The sequence below is a fragment of the Ovis canadensis genome, chromosome 5 (assembly GCF_042477335.2).
Source record: "Ovis canadensis isolate MfBH-ARS-UI-01 breed Bighorn chromosome 5, ARS-UI_OviCan_v2, whole genome shotgun sequence".
In the NCBI taxonomy this organism is placed as follows: domain Eukaryota; kingdom Metazoa; phylum Chordata; class Mammalia; order Artiodactyla; family Bovidae; genus Ovis; species Ovis canadensis.
In genome coordinates, this window is record NC_091249.1 from 75,007,122 (window position 1) to 75,017,809 (window position 10,688).

At 37.0% G+C, this 10,688-nt stretch overlaps 1 protein-coding gene across 3 annotated transcripts; it reads right to left on the minus strand.

The window, feature by feature from the left end:
* Positions 1-676: 676 nt before the first annotated feature.
* On the minus strand, positions 677-10,197 carry ZNF300 (zinc finger protein 300). 3 transcript variants are annotated; one of them, XM_069589964.1, is made up of 6 exons: positions 9,985-10,197; positions 9,114-9,240; positions 8,421-8,464; positions 4,016-4,142; positions 3,651-3,773; positions 677-2,549 (listed from the first exon to the last, which is right to left on the minus strand). In XM_069589964.1, exons 3-6 carry the CDS (start codon positions 8,430-8,432, stop codon positions 970-972), a joined length of 1,842 nt encoding a protein of 613 aa, XP_069446065.1. In that variant the 5' UTR covers positions 8,433-8,464; positions 9,114-9,240; positions 9,985-10,197; the 3' UTR covers positions 677-969. The 3 variants fall into 3 exon arrangements, with proteins under 3 accessions (XP_069446065.1, XP_069446066.1, XP_069446067.1); XM_069589965.1 differs by having other exon boundaries at positions 9,942-10,108; XM_069589966.1 differs by lacking the exon at positions 4,016-4,142 and having other exon boundaries at positions 9,985-10,134.
* Between the last annotated feature and the right edge of the window lie 491 nt (positions 10,198-10,688).

Here is a 10,688-nt window from a genome sequence, read left to right on the forward strand (position 1 = left end):
ACAGATAAGGTGGGCATGAAATGTGAAGGAATCAAGTGGAAACTGAGGGACAAAAGATAAAAAGAACTAATGTTAATTGAAAATGTGCTCTACACTGTACTTCTATTTACCAGTAAGAAAAAATATTCAAATAGGTAAAGCAGGCTTGCCTGAAGTCATACAATCTTTTGAGTAGTTGAGCCAGGATTAAAACCCAGACAATGTGGTTAAGTACCAAAGTCTTTCCATTATACCAAATATTCAGTAAGGAAAAGTAAATGTTTCAAGAGGAATAGGAGACATGGTCAAGAAGCATCAGTTTCAAAAGGATCCTTCCAAAGATAGAGATCAACTGATATGCTTGAAATGGGAAAATGTGCAACTATCACCTTTGCTGAATTTGATCAACCTATCCTTCCATCTTTGTATATGAATTTTACATGTATCTTTAGGGGTCATGCTAAGCCCCTCACCCCACTTTTTTTTTTTTTTTTTTTGGTCACACTGTGCAACTTGATCTTAGTTCCCTGACCAGGAATTGAACCCGGGCCACAGCAGTGAAATTGTTGAGTCCTATTATCAGGGAACTCCCAAGCCTTTCCTTATTAATGCAGTTTCTTGGAATTGATTTTTTAAAATCAAGCTTTCTTTCTGTCCTTTATAGGGAATTAATGTATATGACCAAAATGATGCCAAGTTAATATTAGCAATTTCACAATGTTTATTGTTATGGGGCATAATAAGGAATATTACTTTGACAACATTCTATATACATAATTTGTTCTACTAACCATTCAATTCATAACTTTAAAAGCTCTACATGCTATGGTGAAAATGGCCTTCATTTATGTAATTATTTTCCATCATGTTTGCTGAGTTAGGTTATCACCACACTACAGATATGAATTCTCTTGTAAAATTTTCTCTATAAAGATGCTGTCAACAAATTTATCAAATTAATCAAGTTCCTGTTATATATGAAGCCTTGAGCTAATACTGAAAGCTTGTCTGTGTTTTTAGTTCACTATGATTTTTACCACTGCTATGAATTCTCTGATGTACAGTGAGTTGTGATTTCTGGATGAAAGCTTTCCCACATACAGCACACTGATAGGGTCTTTCCCCAGTGTGAATTCTCCGATGTAAAACAAGATCTGACTTCTGAGAAAATGCCTTTCCACATTCAGCACATACATATGGTTTCTCTCCTGTATGAATCCTCTGATGACCTGGGAGGTGAGACTTTTGAGAGAAGGCTTTCCCACATTCAGTACAAACATAAGGTTTTTCTCCTGTGTGTATCCTCTGATGTCCAATGAGATGTGATTTCTGACAGAAGGCTTTTCCACATTCATTGCATTTATAGGGTTTCTCTCCAGTATGCGTTCTCTGATGTATAATGAGCTGTGACTTTCGGGAGAAGGTCTTCCCACAAGCAGTACATTCATAAGGTTTCTCCCCAGTATGAATTAACTGGTGTGTAATGAGTTCTGTCTTTCTGCTGAAGGCTTCCTCACACTGAGCACATTTGTAGGGTTTCTCCCCAGTATGAATTCTTTTATGTATAATGAGGTGGGACTTCTCACAGAAGGCTTTCCCACATTCAGTACACTCATAGGGCTTCTCTCCAGTATGAGCTCGATGATGTATAATTAGTTGCGACTTCTGGGAGAAGGCCTTACCACATTCTCTACATTCATAAGGTTTCTCTCCAGTGTGAATTCTCTGATGTATAATGAGGGGTGATTTCTGGGAGAAGGCTTTTCCACATTCACTACATTCGTATGGTTTTTCTCCAGTATGAACTCTCTGATGTATAATAAGGGATGATTTTTGAGAGAAGGCTTTTCCACATTCAGAACATTCATAAGGTTTCTCCCCAGTATGAGTTCTCTGATGTACAATGAGGTGAAACTTCTCACTGAAGGCTTTCCCACATGCACCACAATCATATGGTTTTTTCCCAGTATGAATTCGTTGATGTACAATGAGCTGTGACTTCTTAGCAAAGGCTTTTCCACATGTAATACACACACAGGTTTTCTCCTTGGTTTCAACATTCTGATAATGAATAATGGATTGTTTCTTGCTGAAAATGTTTCCATGCTCATTATCATTACAGGGAATTACTCCATTGTGAAGCTTCTCAAGGTCAGAATTGGCCACACTGTGGATGATTGATTTTCCACATCCAAAACTCTCATCAAGGTTTATTCTTGAATTGTTCTTGTTACAACTAGGTAGGTCAATATTAGATTTCAAGTTCTTTTTAAAGGCATCATAGTTATAGGGTCTTTGTCTTGAAGCATCTGACTCTATGCACTCTTGAAGTATTTTCCTCAGTGCATCATATTTGTAGTCTGACTCTACAGTCATTGTTTTGTTGTTGATGACTGTTACTTGTCTGGAAAGACTGTTTTTCTGACATCTCTGTAACTGACCATCACTTTGACAGACTTTTAAAACGGAGTATAATGAACCATCCTTTATGACTCCTTTCAATATCTTATTATGGAAGGAAACAGACCCCAAAATACATGATTGGGGGTTGTCAAGGTTACTCTTCCTGTCTAAAAGAAAGGAAAATTAAAACGTCATAAAGAATAATTAACAGAAAACAGAGGAATATAAAAAATGATTGATCTAATAAAGGTGATGAACCCAAACAGGGATGAGATGCCTTTTCAGAAGACAGTAAAACATACACTATGATCAGGGGAATGAATAGACAAAGATGTTAAAGAGAAATATTCATGAAAAAACTAGACCTGAAGGAGACAGAAAACTATCTGAGTTATTATCACTCTAATCTTGGATTACTGTTTTAGAATCTTCCCATTTCTCCTGCTTTCAGAATGTAAATGCTTTTCACCATTCAAATTCATTTATTTTATAAACCATCTGCTATATACTTGGCTAGTATTATCCTGCCACCTCTAGCTGAAGAAACAAGGTCTCTTCTGTACACAAAATATTTTATCTCCTCTCATTCTACTTTCCTAGTTAACAACTAATATAAACAAGAGAAAAACCCAAGATCATGCTGTGGATTTAGTATCAGAGTCACGCCAAGAACCCAAGTTTGAATTCCACTGTTCCTTCTATATATTATCAAATAAAACTAGCAAAGTTCTCCCAGAAAAGCCATATTTCCCTATCTTCTAGGTTTTGTTCATATATTCTTCTTGCCCACCTCCACCAACATTTTGCCTTCACCTCCCTTTCTCATCATCATCAATACTCAATTTATCTTTCAAAGCAGCTACAGCTGCATGCTCTGAAAAATACCTTTTCAAATTCTGTTGCATTTCTTTAGACTCTAATTTTCTCTGAACTTTTAAAACACAGTATTTGACATTTAATTTTGTAATGCAACCTGTGTTTTTAGAAGAAATTTTCCTTCTATTGCCTATTAAGCCTTTTCATAAAATGCATTAAATATATAAAACAATATACATTTAATACAAAGGATATACATATAGAATCAATAAGAAATAGCTATCACCTATAAAGGTTCACAACTATTTAATTGATTAATTATTTGTTGAATGCCTACTAAATTTTCAGCACAGGAACGAAGAGTAAGAAAATTCACTAAGGAGAGAAACATAAGCCTCAGGCATCGATCAACCAAAATAAAAACAAAACAAGCAAACTGATATTTCACTTACCTAGTCGCCCATCTGCCTGACCTTCATATGGACAGATCCAATTTGGTATGTCTGTCTTAATGATCCATGGATCTTCTCCTTGCTCCAACTTGGAAATGACATCTGGTTTGGAAACTGGATGCCCTATTAAATAGAAATCAGAGAACTGGGATAGACTGCACAGAAGGCAAAAGAGAAGATGCAGTTTAAGGAGGTCTACAATGAAGTAGTTCATTTAACCTTCAGAAAGCAATGACCTCCATTGGGGAAGGTATTAAGATCATCAAAGTCATTATATACACATCAGGAACCACCTAACTATAGTGACTGGTAAGGAAAGGTACTTGACGGGTCAAGTCTGAGTTATATAGGGAAGTCACTCTTACCCATTGAGACCAGGTGGCTATAATTCTCCAGCATCACATCCCTGTACAGGGTCTTCTGAGCAGGGTCTAGTTGCTGCCACTCCTCCTGGGTGAAATCGACAGCCACATCCTTGAAAGATACTAATCCCTGTAACAGCAATATTCCTGTTCAATCTAAAGTCATCAGTCTTATCATTTCTACTATAGCATGCAAAACTATACCTACACTTTGTTTTGTATCAGAGTATTTGGGAGAATCAATGTCAAATCCTGCCTCTAACAAGAGCCAGACAGGACAGGAAAACAAAAGAGGTTAACCATAAAATGCCTACCTAATACAAATGGTAATTTAGTAAATGATAAAGCAGCATTGCTACTGCCAAGTCACTTCAGTTGTGTCCGACTCTGTGCGACTCCATAGACGGCAGCCCACCAGGCTCCCCCGTCCCTGGGATTCTCCAAGCAAGAACACTGGAGTGGGCTGCAATTTCCTTCTCCAATGTATGAAAGTGAAAAGTGAAAGTGAAGTCGCTCAGTCATGTCTGACTCTTGGCGACCCCATGGACTGCAGCCTACCAGGCTCCTCCATCCATGGGATTTTCCAGGCAAGAGTACTGGAGTGGGGTGCCATTGCCTTCTCCAAAGCAGCATTAAAAGAGCTGAAAGGAAGATGTATTAGCCAATGAATAGTACTGAAACAACTGGAAAGTTAACAGGAAAAGAATAATGTTGAATTCATATGCTAGAAACTGAACTGTATACCCTAGAAATTCGTAAGTGACCTTATTTGGAAACAGGGCCATTGCAAATATAATTTGTTATACAAGGTCATTAGGATGAACCCTAACCCAATAAAACTGATATCCATATAAAAAGGAGAAGTTTGAACAGAGTCACACACACATAGAATGAAGACAATTGAGGAAAAGATAAGTTATCTATAAGCCAAACAGAGAGACTTAGAACAGATCCTTCCCTCAAGCCCTCAGAAGGAACCAACCCTGCTGATAAGCTGAATTTGACTTACAGCCTCCAGAACTGTGAGATAAAAAATTTCTGTCATTTAATCCATGCAGTTTGCGGTACTTGGCTATGCCAGTTCTAGCTATCATAACGAAGTTTATCAATTATAATACAATGATATCTTATCTCTTAGAAAAAAGAAAAATATATATATTCTGCATGAAGAAAAATTTTAATTTTAAAAATACCCAAAACTATAAAATAACAACAAAACCTGACTGGGAGGATTTTTATTAATAATTATAGAGAAGGATTTTTAAAGTTTAACACAAACATTTTTTGAGAAGAGCCATATTTAGAGAGTCAGAGAATGTCAGAGTTCTTGAAGATTCTAATCCAATCCCCTCATTTCATAGGAAAGAAATCTTAGCTCCTTCTAAATCTAACAATTCTCCTACATATATGCAATAGCTAGGAATATAATGAAATACATAAATTATAACAGCAATATTGAAAAAGAATACATTTACACTTAAGAAATATGCAGGAAACATTCATGAAAAAGCCAAAACAAATTGACATGACACTGAAATAAAGGACTTGGGTAACTGTAGAGCCATAGACATTTCTGGAGGGTAAACTAGTGGTTTTAATTATGTATGTTCACAATTGTTGTCACCTAATAGTGGAATCTAAATGATTTGTATTATTTAAAACTATTTTTAAGGGGTTTTCCCTAATTATTCTCTTATTATCAAATGCTGCTTTCAGAATGAAAAATTAAATATCAACATTCCCTTGCTTAAAAGATTCCTTTGGTTCCATCTATCTATATATTTATTCTCATCTCAATCTTAAGGTTTCTCTCATCCCACACCATCAACCTACCACACATTTAGTTTGTTCCCATAACAATCCCTTTAGTTTTCCCACTTTACATAAGAGATAACTCTCATAATACAGTGGTTAAGTTACTTTGTGCTAAATGTTACACTAAATATATATGACCAGTCAACTGTCAGATTTAAAAGCAGGTATCCTGACTCAATACCTTGGTTTTTTGACCACTGTACTCCACAATGCCTTCCTTGACACTGTAATTAAGACTTTTTATATTTTATTACATTAATAACGCCTTTAGACAAACTTTCAACAAAACACCTCCACTTTAGTTAGTTCCTCAAATTCTCAGCCTTTTCTACTTTTGCAAATGCTGTTTCCCATCCTCATCCTACTTCCTTCATGATCCAAAGTTCAATCATTTTTTAAGCCTCTCATCCTTGCTTTCTCTATAAAGCTGGCTGCTCTTCCTTCACCACTATAAAAGTTCCTTGCTCTCATGTCTATTATCTGTTTGCCCCATTTTTCTCTGTATTCTTTCCAAGAAAGAACCATGCCTAAATTTTGAGTTATTTCATAGCTAGCCAGCATCTGTGACATATACTGAATAGTCAAGACACGTCTGCTAAAAAGGAAAGAACGAAAATTATAGAAAATAAAGTTCATACTTAAAAAATGGGTTTTCATACTTTGAATAATATTCCTGTGATCTAAAGAACAGTAACATGAGAAAGATAATAAATGTAGAAAATAGAAGAAATCCATTCTGATAAGAAAAAATTCATAAATGTAATGCTAACATTCTAATTTTGCTTTATCAATAACACTAGAATGCTTTAATATACCATATATGTATAAATTGTTAATCTTGAATAAAATACAGCACATTATCAGTGGAAAATTGTATTTATTGTATCAGTTACAAGCAGTTTTTACAGCTTGAGTGACTGAGAGAATGGAAGAGATGGAGGAGACGGAAGGGGAATAGGTGTTAGAGGGAGAAAAGATATATGTGTGTGAAAATGATGTCTTCTACTTCTGGACTGTATGGAAAAAATACAAATCTTTAATCCTAAAGGAATAAGCAAGTTAATTAGCCATGGCAGTTGAATCTATTGGGCCAATAAAAAGCCCATACTCCTCTTCAGAACATCAGAGACCCCTGCTTTCCAAAGCTTTCCAAGACAATTATAAAAAATTATTTATTTATTAATAGTAATTTTTTAGATTCCATCTATTCATATAAGAAGGTAACCTTCATGTAAAGTTATGATTATCTTTTTTATTGGAGTATAACTGCTTCACAATGTTGTGTTACTTTCTGCTGTACAATGAAGTAAATCAGCTGTATGTACACATATATTTCCTCCCTCATGAACCTCTTTCCCACTTTCCCCCAATCTGACTGCTCTAGGTCATCACAGAGCACCGAGCTAAGCTCTCTGTGCTATACAGCAACTTCCCACTAGCTGTCTATTTTACACACAGTTGTGTCTACGTCAATCCTACTCTACCAATTTGTCTCACCCTCCCTTTCCCACCCCATGTCCATTTTCTACATCTGCATCTTATTCCTGTCCTGCAAACAGGCTCATCTGTACCATCTTTCTATTAACAGATTCCATAGAGATGCATTAATATATGATATTTGTTTTTCTCTGTCTGACTTAGTCCTTCCTATGACGGACTCTAGGTCCATCCACATCACTACAAATGACTCAGTTGTGGATCTTAGTTCCTCAACTAGGGATTTAATCTGTGCCCCCATTCAGTGGAAGCTCAGAGCTCTAACCACTGCAAGGGAATTTCTGATAATTATATTTTAAGAACTACTTTTTGAAAGAAATAAATATTTTGGAAGACCATTCAAAATGTATCTATTCTGTATTATCTAGACTTTGTTGATAGATAAAACTGGACAACAAGAAGCCTCTATACTCTATCTAGTCCTTTAAAGCAGAGGTCAACAAATTTTTTCAGCAAAGTAGATATTTTCAGCATTTCAGGCCATATGGTGCTTATCCAACTCTAGCACTGTAGTACAAAAAAAGCCATAGACAGTATGTAAACAAATGACATGGCTGTGCTGCCAGTAAAACTTTATTTACAAAAACAGTTAGAAAACTGAATTTGCCCCACAGGCAATAGTCTGATGACTCCAGCTCTAAAGGATAAAGTTACAGAGTCAGGCTATGATGCTATAACTTCCTTCTAAAAGAAATCACTCTATGATACAGTTACAAATTTATTATTGCATTTACCACAGGAGTGTTGGTGAGAACACTGTATATCCCATTACTGAAAGGAAGATCCAAAACTGAGAGTTGTTTCAGTTTTATATGGCAAGAAATAATTTCTTCCTATGGGAAATGTATCTTCTTTCTCTTTAGAGGACTGCAAATAATGTAACTGAAAAGATGTCAGCAAAAAGATAAGAAAAACTGTACACCAACTTTTTAAAGTGGTTTCAAGCCAAATTATCTGCATATTACCTAGCAATTCTTTCTAGGTCTGGATCTTTATTTCGGCTATCTGTCCCTGTTCTAAATTGTAGCTATCTTCACTTTTCCATTTGATTGTATTTAGAACCAAAAAAGGAAATTTAAAAATTAAAGCAACTCACCTGGGACTTCATCTTTTTCTGCTCTCCTCTAAAATGGTAGACGCCTGAAAAGGCAAAATTGGTGATGAGAAGGGTATTTTCACAGATGGGATACAAAATGCAGCTTCTATATTCACCAGTCTAGAAACAACGACCACAGAAGTTAAGGAGATGATAAGCAAACCTGTGGGAGAAGAGAGTTTAGTCTTCATAGAAAAATTAGCAAGTATAAGGTGAAGTAAGCGCTCTTGTAACTACATACTTTGATCATACAAAACTTAGATAAGTTTTTTAATTGTATGGATGTGAAGATATGTTTCTTTTTTTATTTATTAACAACTTATTTCCCCCTTGCCATTAACCAGCAATTCCATTCGCAGGAGTTCATAAGGCAACACACACACACACACACACACACACACACACACACACACACACACACCAAGATAAGTTCCCCAGCAGTAAGAACAGCTAATGACCAAATCAAAAACTGAGAAATATATTCCCTTATTCCCCAGAAATGAATAAGCAGCTAAAATCTAATGTCCCAAGAGCTCTTATATTTTCTTTGCAACTCAGCAGACACTGCTGCCAATCAATATGTTTAAACTTTTATTGTTGATTTCCAACAGTATGGATGTCTACATATAAAAATGGTAGTAAGTTGGGACCACTGATACAAGGGAATATACCCTAACACAGGAAGGTACATACCTGGTAAATCCTTCTCAGTACCACAAGGAGTCAGGTAGACAAGATTTAACTGGTTCAAAGGAACTGAGTACTCCTGCCACAGGGATACTGTTTTATACGGGGTAGTCTAAGCTTTGTCAAAATAGATCTGTAAAGAAACAATTGGGAGAAATAGTTATACTTATCTCCAGGCACCCAGCAGTTGTTTAATAAATGTTTCTTGAAAAAAATATAAAATGATTTCAATAAATTTAGACAGAGGTAGGACAAAAATCATAATTTTCATAATAATCCTATCCTGATTTGTTTGTTACTGTTTCAAAATGATCATTTTTGTTAGGGGTACCAGGTTAAGGGCATAGTGACGGGTTGAGAAGGAATGTGACCTGAAAGGTTGCCTATGACCTGTGGAAATTTTAATGTATGTAAAACATACATACATTTGCTATCTAACTAGGCTATCATCCAAGACACCCTGGTCATTATTTCTCCCTCCAGATCTCTGAATCCTGGGGCCTAGCAATCAGGTACTCCATAGAACTCCCCCATGCCTACCACATCACTGATTGCCACATGGATGCCCTCATCATTTAGTCCACAGCCTCCCTCATCAATCACTGATTCTTCAGACTCCCCTAGATTCCTGACCCAGTCAACACCAGTCAGTCCCCCTACACATCATTTCTGATCCCACAGATAATCCCATCACTGACACACCATTATCCAACTACTAATCTTATAGTTAACCCCATCCCTGATTCCCAACTAAATCCAACCCTAATCCTATATACCTTCCCTCTCAGTGACTTCATCAGTCTCCAGTCACTGATACCCCTCTTATCCCATTACCAATTCAAAAGACACTCATCACCACACATGTCCGCCTTTTGACCTGCAGTTCCAGAAACGCCCATCACGGCTTAACCCAAGACGGCTGAATTCTCCCGCTTCCTGTCTGGGTGAGCAAAGCACGGGGCTCCCCGGCGTGCGCTGTTCCGTACAGCGGAGTTTTGCCCACTCTGCACCCTGGGCGGCTTTGTTCAGGAGGCAATATGGCCACCCCCGTGCTATGTGTCTCAGTGGGAGCCGCCATCTTGCGAGACTGGTCAGTACCGTACAAGCAGAGGAATTTGGTTTACTCAGCGCCTTTGTCTGGGCTGTACCACAGAGGCAGTAAGGGGAGGGGGGAAAGATAACATAAAAGAGGATTATACAAACCTGTAACGCACAAAATTTTGCAGAGAGATTTTACAGGATTGGGTAAGAAGTCTGAGTGATAATGTCCCCCATTAGAAGGCTGCGTTTGGTGAAAGACGAATACTTTGGAATAGTAAAATATTCTCACTGGCGACTTTACTTAAAAGTGTTTGTAAATGGCGCAACCCTATATATACCAGGAGATTCTACTTGCTGAGGGGTGAAAATGTGGAATGGAAATTCCACTGTAGGGGAAATCCGCCAAAGTGATGGAAGAGTTCACCGAGGAGCAAGGAAATAGGATCCACATTAATAATGAAATTTACGTTAAGAACAATTATAAGGAGTTCTCCAGGGTACGCTGCTACTGCAATAACAAGCTGCAAAGGCCGACTGAAG